This window comes from Cuculus canorus, chromosome 22 (genome assembly GCF_017976375.1).
Source record: "Cuculus canorus isolate bCucCan1 chromosome 22, bCucCan1.pri, whole genome shotgun sequence".
NCBI classification, from domain to species: Eukaryota; Metazoa; Chordata; class Aves; order Cuculiformes; family Cuculidae; genus Cuculus; species Cuculus canorus.
In genome coordinates, this window is record NC_071422.1 from 3,772,777 (window position 1) to 3,800,628 (window position 27,852).

Genomic DNA, 27,852 nt, shown 5'->3' on the forward strand with positions numbered 1-27,852 from the left:
CCTGTTGGGGCCTTGATGAGGAGCTGCGGGAACGGGAGCTGGGATTCAGCACTGGACTTTGCAGCTGCTTTCTCTGGTGGTTGGGTTTTTTTTTTTTACTGCACATTTCAGAGTAGGTGTGTGTGGCCTAGCAGAGAACTATGAACTTGGTGTAAATTGGGTTCCCCCAGTAAAGCTGTTGGATGTTTTCGTTGTCTGACTGGGCCTTGTGCTCTTTATCCTGACTTAGGGGCTGCTTCTGCAGTCTCTCGTGTTCCTGTGCCTGCGAAGAGTGCCCACACGGCAATAAAGGCACCAAAGCTTGTCCCGAGTGACGAGCTGGAGCCACAGTTGTGTACAGGGCGTTGTGATATATGTGAAGTGATGAGGATCAAAAACGAATAGAATGAAGTTTGTTTTGTGAGTGCAGGAGAACAAGACTGAGGGTGAAACCATTCAGAACTGAACTCCCTCTTCCGAACTAGTTTGCATCCCCTTTTCTGTTGAGAAGGAGACTCAAGCTCTAGGGTAGCTGAGCTGTCGGAGAGCACCCGCTCTTTGACCTTTTGCTGGAAAAGGGCTCTGGGGAAAGTCAGTCCTCCACTTCCTGTGTGGGTTTCTTTGAGGAAACCTGCTTCTTTGGGAGGAGAAGATCTTAATGCTCAGCATTTGGGTAAACATCTTTCTTCCTTGATTTCTCTAGGCCTCCTGGTTATCCCAAAATAAACCAAGGAGGAGTGACGGGCATTGGAGCTCCGTCTGGCCAGAGAATTAACAGTCTGGCCCACATGATGAACCCCCAGGGCCTGCCCTGTGCAGTGGGTGGGAAGGTGTCTAACAACTCCGCAGGTAAGCTGGGGCCGACTGTCAGGCATTGCATTGAATTCATTGTCCTGGACTGAAAAAGGGTGTTAAAGATTCTTTTAACTTCCTAGGGATGGTGGCAAGCCCTGAAATTATAGGCCTTGGGGAGGTCACATTACCATCTGCATCTAAAACGAAGAATGAGGCAGAGGGGACACCAAGAGTAAAATCCAAGTCAAAGGTAAGATGTTTTGGTTTTCCTCAGGAGTTCCATTCTTTTCAGCATCCAGGGAGATAAAACTGTGACACGGTAACTGGAACAGTGCATCTGTCTGGTAGTGAGTGTGGTTCCTGAGAGAACTTGATTGGGTTCCTCCTCCTTACCCTGGAGAGACTTCTTGCTGGAGAGAAGTTGTCCTTGTAGCGTGTGATCTGATTGCTTCTTGCGACTATGATTTAAACTTGAGTTGGATGAGCAAGTGGGACACCCTGTTTTGGACTAAAGAAATGATGATCTTGAAATATGTGTTTTGGAGAGGGCTCTGCAATAACCCACTAAATCCATATGTTACGAAGTTGTGTGGAGGAGCCTGGATGGTGGGGCTGCCATCCCCTGCAGAGACCCAGCGACCCTTGCCTTTAGCTTTTGAGGTTTGGATTCTGAGTCTGTAGGAGTCAAATATTTCCAGCTGTTAATCACCTTCTGCTCAGATGTGAGGTGGAGGTGTTTCGTGAAAGATCTGTAGGTTTGGAAGGGCAGTGGGAATCCTGTAATCCAGCACGTGGCAGTCTGCCTCCTCCCAGCAGCGCTTCCCCCCTCCTCAGGTAGATCTGCTCTGCTTTGTTTCCATCTGTAAGGAATCCTTAAAGAAACTTGGGCAAATCCTTTCCTTTGCGCGTTCATGTTAGTTGAACTAAGGTCAGCGAGCTGGTTGGAATGATGATGGTAGTGACTGTGCTGCCTTCTCTCCTGTGTCGAGAGCTGTATCTCAGAGATGTGGTGGTTGTAACAGGTTAAGCTGTGCTAATGCAGCAGTTTGGAGGACTGGTGTTGTGTAAATGCTGCCGGTTGGCGATAGCAGTCTGAAGGATTTTTGTACTGGAGTGGTTGTGGCTGTGAAAGTTCTCCAAGGGCTGTAGAGAACTGCTTGGATTAGCACAGTAGCAGAGCACAGTTTGCAGAGCAGCACAGAGATGGTGATGGGAGAGTTTGCTCTGAAATGTAAAGCTCTGCTTTAGGGAGGAGAAATAAAGCAGCAGATGCAGGGAATTGAGAAGAAAAGAATGAATCAGTTTTCCTTGTGTATACGTAAATTGCATTTATTTTCAACAAGGCTTAATAGTGTTTTAATAGTTGTTCCTGGTTGTGTGAAAAGCTAGCTGGGACCTTTCAGCAGATGTTTTAATGCAGGATTAAAATGGATGTTTTAATGTACATGCCTTGTTTGTGCCGTGAAGCGCTCAGAGCTGTCCTAAGAGCTTAGAAGATCAAGAAGCTAAGTGGGCAGCCTCCCAGGACAGTCCGTGTCTTTCAGGATCTGTAAGAAGGGAAATCCAGAGCATTACTGTTTTGTCATGTTTTAGGGTTCTGCTCCCGGCCCTTGCAGTAGCAGCCTGGTGGCGTTTGTCCTCCTGTGGAACCGTAGGCGTTGCTGCCTTCAACTCTTTGCTGTCTTATTTCCTGTTTTGGGCAAATTCCTCCACAACACAAGAATATACCAGAGCAATTCCAGCAGAGCCTTGATTTTATTCTCATTTGTGAGTTTTTTGGTGTTTCTTCTTGTTTCAGGAGTTGTCTCGAGTGTTGCTTGTGTCCCAGGCGTCATCTGCTCCCTCAACGGCTTCCAGCAGAGGGCCAGAAGATATGAACGTGAATCTTCAGTCCAGGCCTTCAGCCCCGTCGGTGAGTGGAAAAGAACCTTTTAGTGGTGAATTTGCTGGTCCCTTCAGGCTCCTTTTGCACATGGGAATTTCTGCTTCTGTTTGGTTTGGCTTTGGCCTTATGAGCTTGTCTTCTTGCTTGCCTTGAGAGGGATTAGAGCTGTGTGCGTTTCAGAGCAGGGTGGCTGCACGCTGGGTCCCGGGCATGACCGGGGGTGTGCAGAGAACTGCCAGCAGCCAGGGCTCCACTGGGGAGAGCAGGAGCTGGAACACCAGGCTTAGCGGGATCAGTCAATTGCGCTTTCTGCTGGCAAGGAAGGTTTCTGTCCCAAATTATGGTAATATAGGGAGCTGGAAATCTTTTCTTCCTGAAAGCTGAGGCTTCACTGCCAGAGCTTATCATTGTGTGTGTGATTGTGACCATCACTTTTGTGTGGTTTCTTGGGAAGGCTGTGTGTGTGTTTGTTTTAATTCGTAATTTTACCAATAATTTCTACAGCGGTGAAGAGCTCGGATTGCCGCTTGCAAAGTCACCCTCACCTTCCAGACACCCCATTGATGTGTTTCATGTTGCAACGTGCTTCTCCGAGTTGCTCAGCTATTTGTCCATGTGGCAATTTTCTCTCCTTCCACCCCTTCGTCTGGGTTTGAACTGAGCTTAATCCTCCCCGGTGATCCGGGGGGAAACTCCCAACCCCGTGCAGCAGCACCTGGCCCAATCCGGGCCACGCGGAGCCCTCTGCCACCAATCAGCCTCTGTTTTGAGATGATGCTGCGTGGAGCTGCCGATGCAGCCTCACAGGAGCCTGTGCCGACAGTGGGTTGCGCTATGCTCGATGCCGGGCTCATTCCCTGTTTCTATTCTGGTCGCGAGCGGCTCAGCTCTGCTTCGTGCCTGCACACCTCATACAGATTCCCCTAACCCTCAGCCTTTCATTTCCTTAGGATCTAACTTGGTTACGGAGGATACTGAGGAAGAAGACGGCGACGTCCACCTGGAGGCACGCAGAAGGGACATCTGGCGTCTTGCTCAAGGGTGGACGGGTTCTTGTTCTTCCAAGCTGGCCTGGTGTGAGAAGGCGGGTCAGTGTTTAATCAGGAAGTTGCTGTAGGATGACCAGTTGTGGTCTGGGATCCTGAACAATAGCCCTGTGCTCTGTCACACGCATCCCCTGCGCTGCCGCAGCCTGGGAATATGGAGCCAATCCTTGTGCCGTGGCTGCTGCAGCACACACTTCACAGGTGACCCTCGCTCTTGAGCAGCTCGTTGCTGTAGAGCAGGGAAATCACTTTTTCACTTCCTTTTTGCTGCTGACTTGGTGTCATTGGAGACACTTGAAAAGGTGCCAAAGCCTCTTGTCAGTCCGATGTTGGACACAGTAACCTCGACCTCTTCCCTTTCTATCCAAACTTATCCTGCCAGAGGTCCCGCACCATGCGAGGGAGGGAGAGCCCATGTTAGTGTGACCTTCAGCTGCCGCGTGGGGCAGTCGCAGGGAGAAACGAGGGTGTTTAACTGCAGCTGACAACACTGCGTGTGTTTTAAATGCTGCCACACCTGAGCTTTTGGTTGATGGGAATCATTTTGGGTGAACCAACAGATGTGATCTATCTGGACTCCTGTAAACCTTTGACACTGTCCCCCACAATATTCTTCTCTCTAAACTGGAGTGAGATGGGTTCGATGGGTGGACAGTAGGGTGGATAAGAAACTGGTTGGATGGTCGTATTCAAAGAGTAGTGGTCAGTGGCTCAAAGTCCAGATGGAGATCCATGATGAGTGGTGTCCCTCAGGGGTCCGTACTGGCATTGGTGCTGTTCGATATCTTCATCAAAGATATTGAGAGCGAGATTGAGTGCACCCTCAGCAAGTTTGTGGTGGTGTAGTTGCCACAACCGTGTCCTGGGCCATATCAAAAGCATCGTGGACAGCAGGCGAGGGAGGGGATTCTGCTCCTCTGTTCCTCCCTGGTGAGACCTCGTCTGGAGTATTGTCCAGTTCTGGAATCCTCAATGTAAGAAGGATATGGAGCTGTTGGAACAGTTCCAGAGGAGGCTACAAAGATGATCAGAGGCTGGAGCAGCTCCCATCTGAGGACAGGCTGAGAGAGTTGGACTTGTTCAGCCTGGAGAAGAGAAGGCTCCAGGAAGATCTTGTAGTGACCTTCCAGTACCTGAAGGGGCTATAGGAAAGCTGGAGAGGGACTATTCATTAAGACTTGTGGGGACAGGACGAGGGGGAGCAGTTATGAACTGGAGAGGGGCAGATTTATTCTGGACATTAGGAGGAATTCTTTGACCATGAGAGTGGTGAGGCCCTGGCCCAGGTTGCCCAGGGAAGTTGTGGCTGCCCCATCCCTGGAGGTGTTCAAGGCCAGGTTGGATGGGCCTTGGGCAGCCTGATCCAGTGGGATGTCCCTGCCCGTGGCAGAGGGGTTGGAACTGGATGATCTTTAAGGTCCATTCCAACCGTAACTATTCTATGACTCTTTGAGAAATGCACTCTTCCTTGTGATATGGGAGGTCACAGTTCTGTGTCTTTTTCCTTTGGCCTGATCTGTTTCTCTGTGTGTTGCAGGACCTGTCTGGCTCAATAGATGATGTCCCCACGGGACATCCTCCTCACCTGCCAGGCATCAGAGGACCCTCCCCATCCTCGGTCGGGTCTCCTGCCAGCGCTGCTCAGTCCCGTTCGGGTCTGCTTTCAACTGCTGCAGTACCAGGTAATGCTGCTTGGCGCGTGTTGATCTTCTGGCGGGGCTGCTTCGTGCAGCTGGAGAGTGAATTCCAATGGCCAGTGGGGAGGAATTGGCCCCTGTCAGTGCTGTGTGGCTCTTGAGGTCCTGTGATCTCCTTTGTTGGCTTTAAAATGCCTTTAACTGTTAAAGGATGCAGTAGGATGGGTGAGAAGGCTGGTAAAGCCGCACTGTCATCTCGCTGGGTGAGCGTGACTGATGTTGCTCTGGTTTTCCTTCGCTGTGGCTAACATAGCCTGCTCCCCAAGTTGTTTGTAGTTCTGGTATTTAATACTCTTGCCTCGTGGGCTTTGTGGTGTGGAATTTTTGTGTTTAACCCCTCTCGTGTTTGAGCTGTAGGCAATCAGATGCCACCCTGACCACTCAGCGGCCGGTCGGACAGCATCCTGCATCCCTCCGTGCACCCATCAAGCAAAGCGCAAGATCGCTAAATTTTTTTTAATTTTAATTTTTTAAATTAGTTTAGAATTTAATTTTAGATATCTTTGTATCTCCTCAGGAGGCTCTCCTGGGCAGCCAAACCGCAGCGCCAACTGTCACAGTCCGGGTAGAAGAGGAAGCATGAACCCAACGAGAGCGGAAGAAGCGGCCGACACTGCCATGCACACAGCTGCCAAGTCCGTCCAGAGCAGGTGAGGAACGAGGTTTCCCCTGGTCCTTTTCCTGTGCCACATCTCTGTTTCTGAGCTGTGGATGGAATAACCCAAAAGTGGAGTAAGACTGAACATACATTTCTTTGAAGGTTTGCCCTCCTGGGAGACTTGTTCGTCAGTCTTAAGAGTCTAACGCTTGGACGAGCAGGGGTTTTGGAATCCATCATTAATAATATAGTTGGGGAATATTTAATATTCAGGGAAGTGATTCTGCCCCTGTCAGGGAGGTGATTGTGCCCCTGCACTGGTGAGGCTGCCCCTCGAATCGTGTGTTGAGTTATGGGCCCCTCGCTCCAAGAAGGATGTTGAGGCTCTGGAGTGTGTCCAGAGAAGAGCAACGAAGCTGGGGAAGGGGCTGGAGAACAAGCCTTGCGTGGAGCGGCTGAGGGCCCTGGGGTTGTTTAGCCTGGAGAAGAGGAGGCTGAGGGGAGACCTTATTGCTCTCTAGAACTCCCTGAGAGGAGGTTTTAGAGAGGGGGGTGCTGGGCTCTTCTCCTCAGTGATAGGGACAGGACAAGAAGGAATGGCCTCAAGCTGCGCCATGGGGAGGGTCACACTGGATATCAGGAGAAAAATTGTCACCAAAAGGGTCATCGAGCCATGTAAACCATTGAAGGTGGCTGGAGTTCTGCACTGCATCTCTACAAAGAAATTATTTTCACTTAAATGTGCGGAGCTGAGGTGTTTGCAGGTCTGTTCTTCGCAGGCAATGTCTACAATGAAGTTTGTTCTGCGAGTGCAGCAGAACGAGACTGAGGGTGAAACCATTCAGAACTGAACTCCTCTTCCGAACTAGTTTGCATCCCCTTTTCTGTTGAGAAGGAGACTCGAGCTGTAGGGTAGCCGAGCTGTCGGAGAGCACCCACTCTTTGGCCTTTTGCTGGAAAAGGGAGCTGGGGAAAGTCCGTTTTCCACTTTCTTTTCCTTTCTTTGAGCAAACCTGCTTCTTTGGAGGAGAAGATCTTAATGCTCAGCATTTGGGTAAACATCTTTCTTCCTTGATTTCTCTAGGCCTGCTGGTTATCCGAATGTGAACCAAGGAGGAGTGACGGGCACTGGAGCTGCTTCTGGCCAGGGAATTGACAGTCTGGCCCGCATGATGAACCCCCAGGGCCCACCCTGTGCGATGGCTAACAACTCTGCAGGTAAGCCAGGGCCGGCTGTCAGGCATTGCGTTGATTTCATTGTCCCAGACTGAGAATGAGTGTTAAAGATTCTTTTAACTTCCTAGGGATGGCGGCAAGCCCTGAAGTGATAGGCCTTGGGGAGGTCGAATTACCATCTGCATCTAAAACGAAGAATGAGGCAGATGGGACACCGAGAGCAAAATCCAAGTCAAAGGTAAGATGTTTTGGTTTTTTCTCAGGAGTTCCATTCTTTTCAGCATCCAGGGAGATAAAACCGTGACACGGTAACTGGAACAGTGCATCTGTCTGGTAGTGAGTGTGGTTCCTGAGAGATCTTGATTGGGTCCTCCTTACCCTGGAGAGACTTCTTGCTGGAGAGAAGTTGTCCTTGTAGCGTGTGATCTGATTGCTTCTTGCCACTATGATTTTAACTTGATTTGGATGAGCAAGTGGGACACCCTGTTTAGGACTAACGAAATAATGGTCTTGAAATATGTGTTTTGGAGAGGGCTCTGCAGTAAACCACTAAATCCATGTGTTGCAAAGTTCTTCAGGATTTATCAGGGAACAAGGGAGGGGTTTGTTTCTGGCATTCATAAACCTTTCAGAAATGAAGAGGAGTGTTTCCCAGTCCTTTAGGAGTAATCAGTTATACTTGGAAGAGGAAGGAGAATCCTTCCTGCTGCTTTCAGGGTTGTCTTTTCGATCTACAGGAAAGGAAGAAGCAGGGAGTACAAGTGTTTAATGGATCTTGGTTAACGCTTCAGCACAAACCTCTGTTTTCTGGGAAATACAAGAGAATTGAGGTCTGATGAAATTCCAGGATGTGAAAGTAAATCAGGGCCTGTGTGCAGTCTGGTTTGTGGTGAACGTGTGGTAGAGCTGAGTCTTTCCTACAGGAAAGTCCTTTCTGTGGGCAGACTCCTGCCCCCCAGGCTTCCCTGTCGAATCCACAAGGGAACGACCATCCAGCCGCAAGGAATTGGTCTTGGCTTGTGACACTGAAAGATGGATCCAGCTTTGCGTTGGACAGGACTAACGATGGGACGAGTCTTGCCGTGTCGCAGGCCATGCCGTGGGGCGTATCCTCTGGCTCTGAGCAGCTCTCCCCGCTGAGGTTTGTGTTGCCTGTTTCCGAGTAGATCATCTCCTATCTGTGGTGTTTTTCTTCTCCTTGTAGAATTACAAGCGGCCGAGGGACGGCGACTACAGCCCACCCGCCAAGAGGCACAAAGGGGAGATGTGCAACATCCCATATAGCGCCGGGCAGGAGCAGACGCCGCAGCAGCTGCCTCCAGCACAGAGCCAGGAGCCGAGCCAGCAGCAAACGGCGCAGCCATCTCCGCAGGAGGACCTCCCTAACCAGTAGGGGAGCACCTACCCCGCTGCTGGTTTATTTGTTTCTTCGTTTTTGTTTTCTTTCTGATCGAGATTTGAAAAAGTTCCACGTGTTAAGAATAAATGTACGTTAAATGTACGTTAATGTACATAATATATAATAAATACTTTACGCCTGTGAGGTGTTTGTCAGGGTTTTTTATGAGCAGGACAGGGAGGTGACTTTGGTGCTGGCAGGTCTTGGTGCTGTGATGATGTAGGTCAGCAAGGCATGGAGAACCTTCAGGGTCCTGTGCTTTGGGGCCGCTTTGGAGGCTGATACCACGTGGTCTGGTTTTGCTTTCTCCCTTTGGTTTGTTCTGGTGATGGAGGCTTTGTTTTGTGCTGTGTATGCTCAGGTAGGAGCAGATTTGCAGCAGGAGGTGAAGCTGAGACAGAGACGTGTGGTGCGCAGGGTGGAAAAGGCTCAGAAGCCACACACACACACACGCACAGAGCTACCACGTGATGCGTTGCGTCAGGGTCTCGGCAGAGACAGGGTCTCGGCTCCTCCAGGCTCCACTGCTCAGCAAAACATTCCTCCTCAGATGATGGGAGGTCCCTTAGAGTCTGGTCTGGAGGGCCCGCAGGAAGGCGCCATGTGGCAAGGGCGTAAGGACATAGGGTACAGCTCTCTGGACCGGCAGAGGACATGTGGGTGATGACCTTGAATTGTTGGATATGTCCTTGAGCAGCGAGGAGTGAGGAGGCAGGGTGTGGCAGAGCTAAAAAGGAAAGAGAAAGCACCAATTAGCAGAGAGCTCGGGGCATGTTAAACTAGCATAGACAGTAGAAAGGGTATGTAATGCTGCTACTTGCAACAATAAAGGTCTTTGGTCAACCTCACACCAGAGTCCGTGAATGAATCCCTGCATGGTACTACTGGCCACCTTGGCAGAGGGGACAGCCTGGCAGCAAGAGCGATTGCTGTGCAGAAGGGCAGCATTGGCAACTTGCTGGGCTTCTTGGAGGACAGCCTGGCCACCACGCAGTTCCAGCAGAGCCAGGCCGGTTTGATGAACATGCAGAACCCACCCTTGGAGTCAATGAGCGTGGACATGATGCGTTGAGCCGCTCGGGCACTGCTCGCCCTGGCCAAGGTGGACGAGAACCACTCGGAGTTCACGTTACGTGACTCGTGGCTGTTGGACACCTCCGTGTTGCCTTTGATGAACTCTTTGGTTTCACAAGTGATTTGTGAAGTACTGTTTTTAATTGGCCAGTCATGACAGCTGTGGGATCCGAGACCCCGTGTGCGTGTGCGTGAGTGGAGAACTTAGAAACTGACTGTTGCCCTTTGTTTATGCAAAACCACCTCATAATCCACTGTCTGCCCTGCGCTGTCCTGCTTCTCCCTTGGGGAAAGACCTTCCCCCTTCCCTCTCCCTTTCCTCTGCCCTTCAAATCTGTCCCGAATCCCTTATTAAAGGAATCAAAGTTCTGTCTACATAGAAGACTTTTTTTTTCATTTTAACCAAAGTTACTGTCGTTTACAGTGAGTTTGGGGGGGGAAAGACGACTTGCCCTGTTATGCCATTGACAGGCACCGCTTTCCTAACTGTTTTTAATGGTAAACTCTGAAGGACAAAAGTGACTGCTGAACTCGGTGTGGTTTTATCGCTGTACATTGAAAGGGAGACGCCTCCCTCTGAGCTCTGTCAAATGGACCATTTCATCTCCTTTGCATTTTCTTAGACGCGTGGTGTGGACTTCAGAGGAGGGCGTTTCCAGCAAACAGCCACAGTCCAGGTTGTTCTCCAGCTCGTCCCGGCCGTGAGGGCCGTGCCCGTCTGCAGGAGGCGGCAGAGCCGGCGTGTGGGTCCCCAGCACCTCGGCAGATGTTGGGCTGCACTCCCCAGAGTGGGATTTGGTGCAGTGACAGCAAAGGCAGTGAGCGCAGCGCGTCCTCCCGCTTGGCTCCCGGCTCTGGGCCTGGGCCTGATCTTGGGCTGCGAGAAAGCTGCAGAGGGGCTGTTCCTAAAGGCCTGTGGGGCCGGGACGAGGGCGAACGGGCACAGACTGGAGAGGGGCAGATTGAGGCTGATAGAAGGAAGAATTTCTTCCCCGTGAGGGTGCTGAGACACTGGCCCAGGTTGCCCAGGGAAGGTGTGGCTGCCCCATCCCTGGAGGGGTTCCAGGCCAGGTTGGATGGGCCTTGGGCAGCCTGAGCCAGTGGGAGGTGTCCCTGCCCATGGCAGAGGGTGGAACGAGATGATCTTTAATGTCCCTTCCAACCCAAACTATTCTATGACTCTATGACTCTACGGATACCTCAGCTCTGGGGGCTCCGTCCGTCAGGTTGTGCTCGGCTCCAGTGTAGGGTTGGTTCACAGCCGTGAGCCATCACAAGGCATGGAAACGTCCCCCTTTCTGCTCAGGTGCAGGTGAAGCAGCTGAGACTGGTGGGGGAGCAAAAGCAGCTGCGAGTCCCAGTGCTCCCAGGCCCATGGGAACAGCGCTGAGCCAGTGGGGCTTCCAAAATTCCCACTTATTTCTTTGGCTTCCTGGTTAGAACGGGTTTTTAGACACGTCTGTAGGTTGGAGGAGCACCAAGAGGTGCCCACCCTGATGCTCTCCAAGTGCCTCTGGGATGCAGAAGGAGCAGCTTTCCCAGTAGGACTCCTGTGGCCCAGCTGGTGGAACAGGACCTTTCTGGCGAGCGCCTGCTGCCACCGGCTGGTAATCGCTCTCCACTGCCTTTGTACAGACCTGCCCAGTTTGTGTTCCCGCTCACACCATCGTTTATGCAGCAGCTGTTTTGTTCCCATTCACAGCCTTTTTTCAGCCCAGTTTCCAGAGTGAACCACACAGAATTCGTACCTGAGAGCAAAGGGAGATGCAGAACACGGAGAGAAAGACCTCTTTAATAGGAATTAAGACAGTGGCTGAAACCAGATGCTCTCTGTTGTTCAGGTTTCCCAAACCAGAGGGGGGATATCCCAGTGATGAACTGAGGCAACTTCCAAGCTTGGAATGGAGGCAGTGAGCGGGCAAGACCCTCGCCTCCGGGAGGTGGTGTGGTTTGCGGTGCGCTGCAGGGCCCTGACGCTTCTGCTGCAGGCGCGTCCTGAACCGAAGATGCTGCAGTCTCGGTTGGTTCCTGCTCTGAGGTTTCTCTCCTCGGTCCTGCCCTTTGCAGCCCGAGCTCACTGGTTCTGCTTGGCTGGGAAACCATCTTCTCCTCTGGAGAACCAGCAGTCCAGCTGCATCCAGGGTCACAGGCTGCTGTGAAGTACAATTCCATCCATTTTCTTGTAAGCTGCGCTGCTTTTGCGCCCGGATTGGCAACACAAGAGGCTGAAGTGTCTGTTTATCCCCAGAAAAGGAACAATAATCCCCTCCTGCACATTCCTCCCAAATCTCATTCCCAGAGATGACGTCCTCTGAGCACAGGGAGGGTTTGGCATCTCCCTCCCCCTCCTACCTGTGCGTGCGGCGACAGGCAGCGCAGAGTCCCGCTGCAGCCCTGGCTCTCCGGAAAGGGAATCAGCCTGGGAAAGCCCTTCCGCAGGAGCAGGGCCACCTGGTTCACTTGACAGAGCTCAAAGGGAGCAGGTCCCTTCCGAGCCTTTTCCACCCTGTGCACCACACGTCTCTGCCTCAGCTTCCCCTCCTGCTGCAAATCTGCTCCTACCTGAGCCTACGCAGCACGAAACAAAGCCTCCATCACCAAAACAAACCAAAGGGAGAAAGTAAAGCCAGACCACATGGTATCAGCCTCCAAAGTGGCCCCAAAGCACACGACCCTGAAGGCTCTTCATGCCTTGCTGACCTACATCGTCACAGCACCAAGACCTGCCAGCACCAAAGTCACCTCCCTGTCCTGCTCATAAAAAACCCTGACAGACACCTTACCAAGATTTAATGTATATTTATTCTTAACACGTGGAGCATCAGGAACTTCAACTGAACCTAGAACTTCTTCACACCTCTATTAGAAAGAAAACGAAAATGAGGAAACAAATAAACTATCAGTTGAGCAGCAGAGTGACGGTCAACAGCGGAGAAGGTGCTCCCCTACGGGTTATACAGGCCCTGCTGTGGAGATGGCTGCGCCGTTGGCTGCCGGCTCGGCTGCTGGCTCTGTGCTGGAGGCAGCTGCTGCGGCGTCTGCCCCTGCCCGGTGCTATATGGGACGTTGCACATCTCCCCTTCGTGCCGCTTGGTGGGTGGGCCGTAGTCACCGTCCCTCGGCCGCTTGTAATTCTACAGGGAGAAGAAAAACACCACAGATAGGAGATGATCTACTCGGAAACAGGCAACACAAACCTCAGCGGGGAGAGCTGCTCAGAGCCAGAGGATACGCCCCACGGCATGGCCTGCGACACGGCAAGACTCGTCCCATCGTTAGTCCTATCCAATGCAAAGCTGAATCCGCCTTTCAGTGTCACAGGCCAAGACCAATTCCTTGTGGCTGGCTGGTCGTTCCCTTGCGGATTTGACAGGGAAGCCTTGGGGGCAGGAGTCTGCCCACAGAAAGGACTTTCCTGTAGGAAAGACTCAGCTCTACCACATGTTTGTAATTGGTGACTCCTAAAGGACTGGGAAACACTCTTCTCCATTTCTGAATGGTTTATGAATGCCAGAAGCAAAACCCTCACTTGTTCCCTGATTAATCCTGAAGAACCTTTCGGAACCACTATTCCAAAACGGATCTGTCCTTGGGACAGTTCAAGCCCAGCCACATCAAGCCTAATTCAATCTTCCTACCCTGAGCACTTCAACAATGTGGTTTTTACCTTCACACTTTGGATTCAAGCCACATGCTGAGTACCTCTTTGTAGGACCTGGGAACTTGGGTAGGTGACCCAAAAGGTCCATCTGCGTAGGTACCTTCTCCCCAGTTATTCAAGGCCCATAATTGCAACGAGAATGCAGAAATATAGCGTGCCGGGCATCTCTCGGGAATTCTAGAGAGGCTTGAACTCGTGAGTCACAAAAAGGGGAGGACACAAGGAATCTGATAGCGAAGTCCCTTTCGTGGTCGCTGGGTCTCTGCAGGGGATGGCAGCCCCACCATCCAGGCTCCTCCACACAACTTCGTAACACATGGATTTAGTGGGTTATTGCAGAGCCCTCTCCAAAACACATATTTCAAGATCATCATTTCTTTAGTCCTAAACAGGGTGTCCCACTTGCTCATCCAACTCAAGTTTAAATCATAGTCGCAAGAAGCAATCAGATCACACGCTACAAGGACAACTTCTCTCCAGCGAGAAGTCTCTCTAGTGTAAGGAGGAGGAACCCAATCAAGTTCTCTCAGGAACCACACTCACTACCAGACAGATGCACTGTTCCAGTTACCGTGTCACGGTTTTATCTCCCTGGATGCTGAAAAGAATGGACTCCTGAGGAAAACCAAAACATCTTACCTTTGACTTGGATTTTGCTCTTGGTGTCCCGTCTGCATCATTGTCCATTTTAGATACAGGTGTTAATGCAATGCTCCCCAAGGCCTATCATTTCAGGGCTTGCCGCCATCCCTAGGAAGTTAAAAGAATCTTTAACACCCATTTTCAGTCCAGGACAATGAAGTCAATGCAATGCCTGACAGTTGGCCCTGGCTTACCTGCGGAGTTGTTAGACACCTTCCCACCCATCGGATAGGGTGGGCCCTGGGGGTTCATCATGCCAGCCGGACTGTTAATTCCCTGGCCAGAAGGAGCTCCAGTGCCCGTCATTCCTCCTTGGTTCATGTTGGGATAACCAGCAGGCCTAGAGAAAGCAAGGAAGAAAGATGTTTACCCAAATACCGAGCATTAAGATCTTCTCCTCCCAAAGAAGCAGGTTTCCTCAAAGGTGCTCCACTACACAGGAAGTGGAGGACTGACTTTCCCCAGCTCCCTTTTCCAGCAAAAGGCCAAAGAGCGGGTGCTCTCTGAAAGCTCAGCTACCTCAGAGCTTGAGTCTCCTTCTCAACAGAAAAGGGGATGCAAACTAGTTCGGAAGAGGGAGTTCAGTTCTGAATGGTTTCACCCTCAGTATTGTTCTCCTGCACTCGCAAAACAAACTTCATTGTAGTCATTGCCTGCGAAGAACAGACCTGCAAACACCTCAGCTCCGTGCATGAAAGCCAGAATCATTTCTCTGTAGAGATGCAGTGCAGAGCTCCCGCCACCTTTGATGGTTTTCATTTCTTTCCTTTTTGATACTCATCACTTCACATTTATCAGAACTCCCTGTACACAACTGTGGCTCCAGCTCGTCACTCAGGACAGGCTTTGGTGCCTTTATTGCCGTGTGGGCACTGTTGGGAGGCACAGGAACACCAGAGACTGCAGAAGCAGCCCCTAAGTCAGGATAAAGAGCACAAGGCCCAGTCAGACAACTAAAACATGTGTTAGACTCTTAAGACTGATAAACAAGTCTCCACGGAGGGCAAACCTTCAAAGAACTGTATGTTCAGTCTTACTCCACTTTTGGTTATTTCATCCACAGCTCAGAAACAGAGATGCGACACAGGAAAAGGACCAGGGGAAACCTCGTTCCTCACCTGGTCTGGATGGAGTTGGCAGCTGTGTGCATGGTAGTGGCAGCCGCTTCTTGTGCTCTCCTTCGGCTCAGGCTTCCTCCTGTTCCCAGACTCGGATAGTTGGCATTGGACATCTCATTGCTGTTTGGCTGCCCAGGAGACCCTCCTGAGGAGATACAGAGGCACAGAAAACATCGCTCTACCAGTTAGTTTATGAATCACCATAAAAATCACTTAAAGATCACTAGCAGATGGTTGCTATTAAGGAGCAAACAGGAGAGGGGTTATTCCATCCACAGCTCAGAAACAGAGATGTGGCACAGGAAAAGGACCAGGGGAAACCTCATTCCTCACCTGCTCTGGACAGAGTTGGCAGCTGTGTGCATGGCAGCGTCGGCCGCTTCTTCCACTCTCGTTGGGTTCATACTTCCTCTTGTTCCCGGACGGTGACAGTTGGCGCTGCAGTTTGGCTGCCCAGGAGAGCCTCCTGAGGAGATATCTAAAATTAAATTCTAAATTAATTAAAAAAAAAAAATAAAAAAAATTTAGCGATCTTGCGCTTTGCTTGATGGGTGCACGGAGGGATGCAGGATGCTGTCCAACCGGCCGCTGCGTGGCCGGGGTGGCATCTGATTGCCTACAGCGCAAACACGAGAGGGGTTAATCACAAAAATTCCACACCACAAAGCCCACGAAGTAAGAGTATTAAATACCAGAACTACAAACAACTTGGGGAGCAGGCTATGTTAGCCACAGCGAAGGAAAACCAGAGCAACATCAGTCACGCTCACCCAGCGAGATGACAGTGCGGCTTTACCAGCCTTCTCACCCATCCTACTGCATCCTTTAACAGTTAAAGGCATTTTAAAGCCAACAAAGGAGATCACAGGACCTCAAGAGCCACACAGCACTGACAGGGGCCAATTCCTCCCCACTGGCCATTGGAATTCACTCTCCAGCTGCACGAAGCAGCTCCACCAGAAGATCAACACGCGCCAAGCAGCATTACCTGGTACTGCAGCAGGTGAAAGCGGACCCGAACGGGACTGAGCAGCGCTGGCAGGAGACCCGACTGGGGATGGGGAGGGTCCTCTGATGCCTGGCAGGTGAGGAGATGTATGCAGAGAGAAAGGAGACTGAGCTGGGTTACTCTGCTCTCCTTGACTGATGGATATGCCTGATGTGCTTACTCCAGGACTCAGGGCTCCTTCCGTCCCCATGGGGACATCATCTATTGAGCCAGACTTTATCCTGCCAGAGGTCCTGCACCATGCGAGGGAGGGAGAGCCCATGTTAGTGTGACCGTCAGCTGCCGCGTGGGGCAGAAACGAGGGTGTTTAACTGCAGCTGACAACACTGCCTGTGTTTTAAATTTGGTTGCAGGATAAATTTGGATGGAAAGGGGAGAGGTCGAGATTATTTGTCCAACATCAGACTGACGGGAGGCTTCTGCACCTTTTAAAATGTCTCCAATGACACCAAGTCAGCAGCAAAAAGGAAGTGAAAAAGTGATTTCCCTGCTCTACAGCAATGAGCTGCTCAAGAGCAAGGGTCAGCCATGAGGTGTGTGCTTCAGCAGCCACGGTGCAAGGAGTGGCTCCATATTCCCAGGCTGCGGCAGCGCAGGGGATGTGTGTGACAGAGCACAGAGCTATTGTTCAGGATCCCAGACCAGAACTGGTCATCCTACAGCAATTTCCTTATTAAACACTGACCCGCATTCTCATGCCAGCCCGGCTTGGAAGAACAAGAACCCGTCTTCTCCTGATCAAGACGCCAGACGTCCCTTCTGCCTGCCTCAATGCGGAGTTCACCATCTTCTTTCTCAGTATTCTCCGTAACCAAATTAGATCCTAAGGAAATGAAAGGCTGAGGGTTAGGGGAATCTGTGTGAGGCGTGCAGGCAGGAAGAAGAGCTGAGCCGCTCGCAACCAGAATAGAAACAGGGAATGAGCCCGGCATCGAGCATAGCGCAACCCACTGTTGGCACAGGCTCCTGTGAGGCTGCATCGGCAGCTCCACGCGGCATCATCTCGAAAGGGACACTGATCGGTGGCAGAGGCAGAGGGCTCCACATGGCCCTGAAGGTGACTTTGCAAGCGGCAATCCGAGTTCTTCACTGCTGTGGGAATCATTAGTAAAATTACTAATTAAAACAAACACACACACAGCCTTCCCAAGAAACCACACAAAAGTGATGGTCACAATCACACACACAATGAAAAGCTCTGGCAGTGAAGCCTTGGCCAGGAAGAAAAGATTTCCAACTCCCAATATCACCATAATTTGGGAGAGAAACCTTCCTTATCAGCACAGAGCACAATTGACTGATCCCGCTAATCCTGGTGTTCCAGGTCCTGCTCTCCCCAGTGGAGCCCTGGCTGCTGGCAGTTCTCTGCACATCCCCGGCCATGCCCGGGACCCAGCGTGCAGCCACCCTGCTCTGAAACGCACACAGCTCTAATCCCTCTCAAGGCAAGCAAGAAGACAAGCTCAAAAGGCCAAAGCCAAACCAAACAGAAGCAGAAATTCCTATGTGGAAAAAGGAGCCTGACATGACCAGCAAATTCACCTCTAAAATGTTCTTTTCCCCTCTCCCAAAAGAGATGGTCAAAATGGTCAATTTGGAGCTCAAATGATATCAAGAAAGGGTTCCTTTCCTGGGCTGCCCCTCCCTCGGCAGCACTCAGCTCTCTGCTGCGTTTCTGCCTGTTGCGTCGATTAGTTCCAGGTCAGGGGACGCAGCTGACAGAGCTCAACTTTATTCCACTCCAAGTACCTACAGAGCACACAAGCTGAAGTGACCACTGTGGAAGAAGAGAGAATCCAAACGGTGCTTCCCCAACAGCCTCCCGAATGCCCAAACTCAGAACCTACCTGGCTGAAAAAAGGAAGAGTCAACCAAACACAGACATAGACCACACTGCTGGGGATACGCACAGGAGGGCTCCTTCTGCACCAGCCAAACCCCACAACCTCACCCTTCTCCCCCCCCAACAAAACCCAGTTTTGTTAAACCCATACTGTGAAGATCTGAGACCAGGACACACGTTTGGAAGTTAAATCTGGATCAGGAATTTGTTTGCAGTTGGTTATACCCCTTCCTGCCATTGCCAAGACACTTTAGGGCCTGAAACCAGAGATGAACCCAAGTGAAACACAGCTGGATAAGCACAAGCACTTTCCAAATAGTGCAAAAAAAAATTTCCTTTCCACATCCAGATGAAAATAAGTTGCCCAGAGAAGGGATGAGGTTTCTCCCCTTGGACTCTTCTGCTGTTCAGAGTCTGAATATGGGAACATCATCAGGAAAACTTTAGGTAGTGACACAAAAACCACCCCCAGGAAGATAACTGAAGCCCCCCACCCAGAACAACCAATGTGAGGTTTGTCAAGCAGATCCTAACCAAAGAGCAAGAGCTCACAGGACCTGAACAACCTGACATGTCCCCATCCAGATCACCACTTCACGAGATGGAGAAAGTTCCCCCTTCTCTACTTAAAACTCCAACATTAATGTTGCTGTACAATATTAACATGTAAAGGCCAAAGACTTGGTCTTGTTCTACCAGATCGCAACCTGGAAGGCAAGGAATGAGGAAACACTGGCAAGAATAAGGGCTCCTTTTTTCACTTAGTGGGCAAGAGAAGGCCCAAAAGCATAGCGGGGCCGCATGAGCTAAAGAGCACCTGGCTGCTGTCTGGGGGGCCCTGCCCCACTGTCTGTAGGGTCACGGAGATGACCTGAGGGGCAGGAGCACTCCCTGTACAAGGACAGGCTGAGAGTGTTGGGCTTGTTCAGCCTGGAGAGGGCTCCAGGGAGACCTTAGAGCAGCCTCTGGTACTGAAAGGGGCTCCAGGAAAGCTGGGGAGGGGCTCTGGATCAGGGAGGGAAGGATAGAATGAGGGAAAGCGGGTTTAAACTGAAAACCTGACCCAGTGGCAGGTCTCCCTGCCCATGGCACGGGGCTGGAACTGGTTTTGAGGGCTTTGAGGTCCCTTCTAACCTAAACCATTCCGTGATTTTATGATCCTCAAATACAAATTACTTGGTGATAAAGCCAAGAAAACAAGATGACTGGAAAGAAAGCCTGTTTGAAACAGAAACAAGCTTTACAGCCAAGCTATTCTAAAAGCTGCACTCATTTTGTTGCAAATTTCTATAGCACACTATCAAAAACTGGGTGATATTTAAACATTTAAAGTGGATCAGATTCCCTCATTTCCAGGTTCCTTCACCCTTACAGTGGAGATGGCTCTCTTTTCTTAAACTGTTTGGGAAAGGGAAAACTCAAAAGGGGCCAAATATATTTAACCACAAGGCATAAAACAAACTCCCACTTGGTACTGGGAAGGAGCCACTTCTGCTAAGCAGAGCGACTAATTCCTATAATCTGAGTCAGAGGGCGCTGATTGGTAGGATTCAGGAAGGCTCCATCAACAACGCTGCTGAACAGGACTTCCCACTGTTCTGAGCTAGAGCAATTGCTTCAGTTACTTCAGAAGCTTTGCTATTCCTACGTTCTTCACCAGAAGATGAGTCACAGTACTGCTCTGGATTTCCCTTCTTACAGATCCTGAAAGACACGGACTGTCCTGGGAGGCTGCCCACTTAGCTTCTTGATCTTCTAAGCTCTTAGGACAGCTCTGAGCGCTTCACGGCACCAATAAGGCATGTACATTAAAACATCCATTTTAATCCTGCATTAAAACATCTGCTGAAAGGTCCCAGCTAGCTTTTCACACAACCAGGAACAACTATTAAAACACTATTAAGCCCTGTTGAAAATAAATGCAATTTACGTATACATAAGGAAAACTGATTCATTCTTTTCTTCTCAATTCCCTGCATTTGCTGCTTTATTTCTCCTCCCTAAAGCAGAGCTTTACACTTCAGAGCAAACTCTCCCATCACCATCTCTGTGCTGCTCTGCAAACTGTGCTCTGCTACTGTGCTAATCCAAGCAGTTCTCTACAGCCCTTGGAGAACTTTCACAGCCACAACCACTCCAGTACAAAAATCCTTCAGACTGCTATCGCCAACCGGCAGCATTTACACAACACCAGTCCTCCAAACTGCTGCATTAGCACAGCTTAACCTGTTACAACCACCACATCTCTGAGATACAGCTCTCGACACAAGAGAGAAGGCAGCACAGTCACTACCATCATCATTCCAACCAGCTCGCTGACCTTAGTTCAACTAACATGAACGCGCAAAGGAAAGGATTTGCCCAAGTTTCTTTAAGGAATCCCTCACAGATGGAAACAAAGCAGAGCAGACCTACCTGAGGAGAGAGGAAGCGCTGCTGGGAGGAGGCAGACTGCTGCTGCTGAGCAGTCTGTGACCCGTCGGGCTGTCCTGGAGAGCCGTGTCCTTGCTGTGGCCCCGCCTGAGCTCCCTGCTCTTGTAGGGGGGGCATTGGTTCCTCCATACGGCTGAGGCTTCATCCTCCCCATCTGATCTGTGGCGCTTGAAGGCTGCAAGGCAAGTTGTGACACGTGAGGTACATCCAGCTACACACAGGAATCGTTCACAAAATCCCAAAACCCCAGAAGAAAACTTCATAGAATCACAGAATCGTAGAATGGTTTGGGTTGGAATCGACCTCAAAGCCCATCCAGTTCCCAACTCCTTCCACTAGGTCAGGTTGCTCAAAGCCCCATCCAACCTGGCCTTGAACACCTCCAGCAGTGGGGCAGCCACCACTGTTCTGGGAAGCATCTCTTCTAAGATCTCATCTCAATCTCCCCCCTCTTTCAGCTTAAAATCCTTCCGTCTTGTCCCTTTGGTGCCCTCCCTGACCAAGAGCCCCTCCCCAGCTTTCCTGAAGCCCCTTTCCACACTCGAAGGCTACTATAGCTTCACAACACGTTGGTGCAGAGCAGCAGAAGCTCATCTGCCTCTTCCTAGAACCTACAGACCTTTCACAAAACACATCGAACGAGAAGTCATTGAATGCCGACATCTCTCCTGTGGCCACAGGACAGGCAAGAACCAGGGAAGGATCAGTAAGAAAGATAGATTATCAGTGTAAGCGGCTTTTCCCCATAGTAGCTGGTAGTTCAGTGTCCAGACGGTCCACAACAAGGTAAATTTAGGCTGAAAATTTAAATATTCACAAGAAACACTGCTTCCTTCACATATAACAAGGCCTCCCAAAACACTACAGGCAGTTCATTTACACTTACACATTTCAATTAACTCATATTGATGCAGTAACACTGGGCAGAGCCACTGACAGCCACAGCGTTCCAGACTGCAGTTCCACTTTTGCCTTTTTTCACACGTGCTTTGTGTCTGTGGCCTTTTGTAGAATAAAGGTTTCTACATCAAATTTCTCCAGATCCATGAAAAAGTAATTTGTCAGGCTTGAAAGCCAGGTCCTGGGTTTCAGAGCAGGCAGGATGCGATGAGTGAATGAATGCAACTTTCCAAGGACTCCCTGACCTGTACTACCCCTGCCTGGAGCCAGGACAGGACACGAGTCCACCAGAATTCCTGAAAATGCTACAAGCCTCCAAATGCCAGTTTTCCACCTAAAGCAAGGACTGGTTTGGGCATAGTGACCTCTAAATGAATCCCAGGCAAAGTCTTTATCCTCCATCTCGGATTGAATACAGATTGTGGAGAAGATTCTGACCAGTGGCAACGCTGGTTGACAGCATCCTGCAGGCTCAGAGAACCAACTGCTCACTCCCCTGAGGCTGAAGCTGGATGAGACCTCACTGAAGTGAAGAAACGAGGTCTTGCTAGAAGAGAGTGCTCTGCCCTCCTGTCTCCAACCCCTCTGTGCCCAACGGCAAGGGCAAGCAGTCTCCACAGCCAGGGAATCACACAATCATTAAAGTTGCAAAAGACCTCTTAGTTCATCCAGTCCAACCATCAGCCCAGAACCACCATGCCTGCTCAGCCATGTCCCAGAGTGCCACGTCTACATGGGTTTGGAACCCCTCGAGGGATGGGGACTCCATCGCCGCCCTGGGCAGACTCTGCCAGTAAAGAAGCTTTCCCTGATATCCAATCTAAAACTCCCCTCAAGCAACTTGAGGCCATTTCCTCTCATCCTATCACTATGTTGGCTAGAAAATTGATATTAGTGACAGACAATGCTGGGAAAGGGGAGTCATTTTCCCTAGGAATCATTCAGCTGCAATCATGGTCATATTGGATTTAAATCACTGAAATCAGGGGAGAGAATAAAACCACCCATCCTCCCCCAATCCTTCTGCACCCTTTCTATCAAGTTCAACAAGCTGGAAATTGGTGACAACATCCAGAACATCCAGAACCACCAACACACCGCATCCACACTGTCTCCACGGGCGCAGGATTCAACCTCCCACCTCTCAGCCCTTCCCCAGCCCAAACCTCTCCCAACTCTTCAAATGGCTCTACTGGAGTTACACTGCCTGCACTACCATGGTACCAGTACCTTGACCAAGATAATCCTCCGGAGACGGTATCTCACAGTACGCGCTCTCGGAGTATGTACTCCTGGAGTATTTGCTTCTGGAGTACGCACTCTCTCAGACTGCACTTCTGGAGTATTCGCTTGTGGAGTGCGCGCTCTCAGAGAATGCGCTTCTGGAGTACGTGCTCTCAGAGTGTGAGCTGCTGGAGTATGCAGTCTCAGAGCATGCACTCCTAGAGTACGAGGTCTCGGAGTGCGTGCTCCCGGACTGCAAGGTCTATGAATACCCGACTGTGTCTGCTCCTTTGGCCCATGGTGGCGGTTCTTGCAGATGCACCATGGGTACACACAGTCAAACTGCATGCGCGTACGAGGCATGGCTTCAAGCAGGCACCAAACTGTGCAGATGCACCACCACCAGCCTGGCTGCCACAACCACACCAATTATGAGACTTTCCAACTGACAGTCTGACAGCCCCTTCCTCCTGAGCATCCCCAGGGTAGCACGGCAACGCCGTGACATCATCGGCAACTGACCCCTCCCCTCAGAACAATAATGCCCATTCGCACCCCCCCCCTTCGAGACAGGAGATCGGGGAGAAAGTGGGGGGGGTCTTCAGACAGGGGGACATGGGATGTTGGGGGGTCCCTTGTCAGGGTAGGGACCCAAACTATTCTATGATTCTATGAATTCTACCCGGCAGAGATGGGGCAGGATGCATTGCAGTGGAGAACAAGTGCGTTGGGGGACGCAGCCGGGCAGCACAGCCCCGTCCACACGCAGTAACTGAGGGGTAACCCATACGCTGGGTGTCAGAAACGGACAAAGCAAAAATCTTTTATCAGACCAAACAAGAGTTTATTATGAAAAATTTATGACGAGGTATTCAATTTCGCAGAGCGAGGAAGCAGCGCCGGGCGCGAGGCTGAGGCTCAGTCAGAGGCGCCCCTCACCCTTACATTTTGGCGGGAAAAACAGTTAACAATAAGGCCCATCTGCCCTCTCCCCTCAGAACAATAGGGCCCATCCACCCCCCTCCCCTCAGAACAATAAGGCCCATCCCCCCTCTCCCCTCAGAACAATAGGGCCCATCCCCCCCCTCCCCTCAGAACAATAAGGCCCATCCCCCCTCTCCCCTCAGAACAATAGGGCCCATCCCCCTCCTCCCCTCAGAACAATAATGCCCATTCGCCCCCTCCCCTCAGAACAATAAAGCCCATCCGCCCCCTCCCCTCAGAACAATAATGCCCATTCGCGCCCCCCCCCCCCCATCAGCGCCTTTTGGGGCGCTCTCCCCCTTTCGGGAAGGGGCCCTGCGATGGACAGAGGAAGGGGTGGAGAGGGGGGGCCGAGCAGCACCCACTGCCCCTCCCTGAATCCGCCCCACAGACACTTTGGTGTCACCAAAGAAAGACATTTGGATCTCCACTCCCCCTCAGGGCCAAAATTGCCAATAGCTGATTTTTGGCTTGAGGTTGGAACTTTTAATCCACTTTTCTTTCCACCGTTTTTCTATACTGTGTATAGTACTGTGTTCAGTTCTGGGCCCCTCACCACAAGAAGGATGTTGAGGCTCTGGAGCGTGTCCAGAGAAGAGCAACAAAGCTGGTGAAGGGGCTGGAGAAGAAGTCTTATGAGGAGCGGCTGAGAGAGCTGGGGTTGTTTAGCCTGGAGAAGAGGAGGCTGAGGGGAGACCTTATTACTCTCTACAACTACCTGAAAGGAGGTTGTGGAGAGGAGGGAGCTGGCCTCTTCTCCCGAGTGACAGGGGACAGGACTAGAGGGAATGGCCTGAAGCTCCGTCAGGGGAGGTTCAGGTTGGATATCAGAAAAAAATTCTTCACAGTAAGAGTCATTGGGTACTGGAACAGCTGCCCAGGGAGGTGGTCGAGTCGCCTTCCCTGGAGGTGTTTAAGGAACGGGTGGATGAAGTACTTAGGGACATGGTTTAGGGAGTGTTAGGAATGGTTGGACTCGATGATCCAATGGGTCCTCTCCAACCTTGTGATTCTGTGATTCTGTGATTATAACTAAATTGAAACCAACCAATTGAAACCCAAAACCAACCATTCTTCCCCATTTTTCACAAATTGCAGAGTTCAAAAGCTCTCAAATCACTCTGTGTGAAGTAAGGGGTGTCAGACCTCCAAAACCAAAACAGCACCCTGAAAAGCAGCTGTTCTTCAAAACAGCATCGGGATTTTCCTGACAGAAGAAAAGCTTCCAAGCAGAGCATATCCAGCTGAAGAGAAATTTGGCCTCTTGAAAAAACAGTTTGCTTCAGTTGGAGGGGACTGGTTTAAGGGTCCCAGCAGGAAAATGTGTAAAGGGAAGCAGCAAATTCTACTTTTGAAGCAAAAGCCAACCATTGCTGTACAGAAAAATGCAATTTTGATTTTCCCAATTACCTTATTACCTATTCATATTTATTATGTCAGAAAAAGAAAAGGATAAAGCCACTTATGGAACTCACTGCTTTCAAATCAGCATCACTTAATTCTTGGCAACTGTGAGTATCGGCCACAACTGCCCCAAAAAATAGAAAGGCCAAAAATTCATATATAATACAAAGGTGAGGCCTAAGCTCTCACCTTGGGTCTGAAATCTTCTCCTGACCAGATTTGTTGCCCATTTTTTCTGATAAAAATAATACAAAGCATTCCCGGCTGTTTAAGCACCAGAAGCCCTAACTGATTCCCGTGATAATTAACCTGCATTTTACCTGGGAGAGGGGTAGTTAAGGAAGTCGGCACTGCTATTTATAACTCATCTCAAATTGAGGGCAGACTGCCTAAAATCTAACACATCCCAGCTGTACTCCTGTTGGAACTGGGGCCAAGGGAATGTTTTGAAGCAATCTTGGCACTGAATGAATGACACCAACAGTACGAGCACACGTGTGCTTGTGTTGTGGTGACGTAGCGGTGGAGGTGGAAGGCGAAGGGGTGGGGCAGCGTGCTGGAATCCCTCTTCCCAGCCGGCTCTTAAGGCTCGCTACGGATACATAATCGGAGCCGCTCGTAATCTCTGGCCGTGGAGTCCGGCTGCCTGCAAGGACATGGAACTTCCCCAACCCGTCTGCACCCTTTGATCAAGTTCAACAAGCTGGAAATTGGTGACAGCAGCAGGAGCTTAACAGGCTGGTGACACCACCAGCAACCCAGTAGAAGGACCCCGGTTCCAAGTCAGCAGCTTTCCCAGTTTGTTTCCCAGTGCCTTCCAACCTGCTGGGAAACACCAACCGTGCCAAGGCAGGCAGGGAACCTCTACACAGGAGTCATGGCAAATGGAAAACAGCGCAGCAGGAAAAACACCGTGTCTTGATTGCAAAAGCCGCTATCAACCAAGCATTAATGCTTCCAAAAAGCAACCCTCAAAGTGGAGAGGCTGCGCTCACCTTTGCTATTTCTAGTCCCTCCCACACCCTCTGGAGCTACCAAGAGCTCAGGCTGGGTCAGATCCTGGCAGCCCCAACATCCAGAACCACCAGCACACCGCATCCACACTGTCTCCACGGGCGCAGGATTCAACCTCCCACCTCTCAGCCCTTCCCCAGCCCAAACCTCTCCCAACTCTTCAAATGGCTCTACTGGAGTTACACTGCCTGCACTACCATGGTACCAGTACCTTGACCAAGATAATCCTCTCAACGCGATGTCTCTTAGCATGCGCTCTCGGAGACTGCGCTTCTGGCGTGCGTTTTCTCCGAGACTGCGCTTCTGGAGTGCGCTCTCTCCGAGACTGCGCTTCTGGAGTGCGCTCTCTCCGAGACTGCGCTTCCGGAGTGCGCTCTCTCCCAGAATGCGCTTCCACGGTGCGCTCTCTCCGTGCATGCGCTTCCGGGGTGTGCTCTCTCCGTGCATGCGCTTCCGTGGAGCGCTCTCTCCGTGCATGCGCTTCCATGGTGCGCTCTCTCCGTGCATGCACTTCCGGGGTGCGCTGTCTCCCAGAATGTGCTTCCGTGGAGCGCTCTCTCCGTGCATGCGCTTCCGTGGAGCGCTCTCTCCCAGAATGCGCTTCCACGGTGCGCTCTCTCCGTGCATGCGCTTCCGTGGAGCGCTCTCTCCGTGCATGCGCTTCCATGGTGCGCTCTCTCCGTGCATGCGCTTCCGTGGAGCGCTGTCTCCGTGCATGCGCTTCCATGGTGCGCTCTCTCCGTGCATGCGCTTCCGGGGTGCACTCTCTCCGAGAATGCTCTTCCGGGGTACGAGGCCTTGGACTGCCTAGTCCCGGAGTGCGAGGTCTACGAATTCCCTGACCAAGATAATCCTCTGGAGACGGTATCTCACAGTACGCGCTCTCGGAGTATGTACTCCTGGAGTATTTGCTTCTGGAGTACGCACTCTCTCAGACTGCACTTCTGGAGTATTCGCTTGTGGAGTGCGCGCTCTCAGAGAATGCGCTTCTGGAGTACGTGCTCTCAGAGTGTGAGCTGCTGGAGTATGCAGTCTCAGAGCATGCACTCCTAGAGTACGAGGTCTCGGAGTGCGTGCTCCCGGACTGCAAGGTCTATGAATACCCGACTGTGTCTGCTCCTTTGGCCCATGGTGGCGGTTCTTGCAGATGCACCATGGGTACACACAGTCAAACTGCATGCGCGTACGAGGCATGGCTTCAAGCAGGCACCAAACTGTGCAGATGCACCACCACCAGCCTGGCTGCCACAACCACACCAATTATGAGACTTTCCAACTGACAGTCTGACAGCCCCTTCCTCCTGAGCATCCCCAGGGTAGCACGGCAACGCCGTGACATCATCGGCAACTGACCCCTCCCCTCAGAACAATAATGCCCATTCGCACCCCCCCCTTCGAGACAGAGATCGGGGAGAAAGTGGGGGGGGTCTTCAGACAGGGGGACATGGGATGTTGGGGGGTCCCTTGTCAGGGTAGGGACCCAAACTATTCTATGATTCTATGAATTCTACCCAGCAGAGATGGGGCAGGATGCATTGCAGTGGAGAACAAGTGCGTTGGGGGACGCAGCCGGGCAGCACAGCCCTGTCCACACGCAGTAACTGAGGGGTAACCCATACGCTGGGTGTCAGAAACGGACAAAGCAAAAATCTTTTATCAGACCAAACAAGAGTTTATTATGAAAAATTTATGACGAGGTATTCAATTTTGCAGAGCGAGGAAGCAGCGCCGGGCGCGAGGCTGAGGCTCAGTCAGAGGCGCCCCTCACCCTTACATTTTGGCGGGAAAAACAGCTAACAATAAGGCCCATCTGCCCTCTCCCCTCAGAACAATAGGGCCCATCCCCCCCCTCCCCTCAGAACAATAAGGCCCATCTGCCCTCTCCCCTCAGAACAATAGGGCCCATCCGCCCCCTCCCCTCAGAACAATAATACCCATCAGCCCCCTCCCCTCAGAACAATAAGGCCCATC

General features: G+C 51.2%; 2 protein-coding genes across 15 annotated transcripts in view; one reads left to right on the forward strand and one right to left on the reverse strand.

The window, feature by feature from the left end:
• The window catches only part of LOC128854320 (AT-rich interactive domain-containing protein 1A-like), a 132,963-nt gene that overhangs the window by 39,136 nt on the left and 65,975 nt on the right, over positions 1-27,852 (forward strand). For 8 of the 11 annotated variants that reach the window (XM_054086740.1, XM_054086730.1, XM_054086737.1 and 5 more), the window contains 8 exons: positions 683-828; positions 915-1,024; positions 2,573-2,686; positions 3,610-3,747; positions 5,243-5,387; positions 5,920-6,052; positions 7,085-7,218; positions 7,305-7,414. In XM_054086740.1, the coding sequence (XP_053942715.1) occupies positions 683-828; positions 915-1,024; positions 2,573-2,686; positions 3,610-3,747; positions 5,243-5,387; positions 5,920-6,052; positions 7,085-7,218; positions 7,305-7,414 (1,030 nt within the window). The remainder of the gene's footprint in view (positions 1-682; positions 829-914; positions 1,025-2,572; positions 2,687-3,609; positions 3,748-5,242; positions 5,388-5,919; positions 6,053-7,084; positions 7,219-7,304; positions 7,415-27,852) is intronic. The other 3 variants (XM_054086738.1, XM_054086733.1, XM_054086734.1) reach the window with 3 other exon arrangements.
• On the reverse strand, positions 8,609-26,107 carry LOC128854325 (AT-rich interactive domain-containing protein 1A-like). Of its 4 annotated transcripts, none has more exons than XM_054086758.1 (9): positions 22,486-22,925; positions 20,338-20,530; positions 16,765-16,902; positions 16,059-16,148; positions 15,404-15,536; positions 15,071-15,215; positions 14,147-14,292; positions 13,950-14,060; positions 8,609-12,783 (listed from the first exon to the last, which is right to left on the reverse strand). In XM_054086758.1, the coding sequence occupies exons 1-6, from the start codon at positions 22,840-22,842 to the stop codon at positions 15,185-15,187; spliced, it is 942 nt and encodes a 313-aa protein (XP_053942733.1). In that variant the 5' UTR covers positions 22,843-22,925; the 3' UTR covers positions 8,609-12,783; positions 13,950-14,060; positions 14,147-14,292; positions 15,071-15,184. The 4 variants fall into 4 exon arrangements, 3 of the variants coding, with proteins under 3 accessions (XP_053942733.1, XP_053942732.1, XP_053942734.1); XM_054086757.1 differs by having other exon boundaries at positions 15,404-15,548; XR_008453365.1 differs by lacking the exons at positions 15,071-15,215; positions 15,404-15,536; positions 22,486-22,925 and adding an exon at positions 26,093-26,107 and having other exon boundaries at positions 16,059-16,312.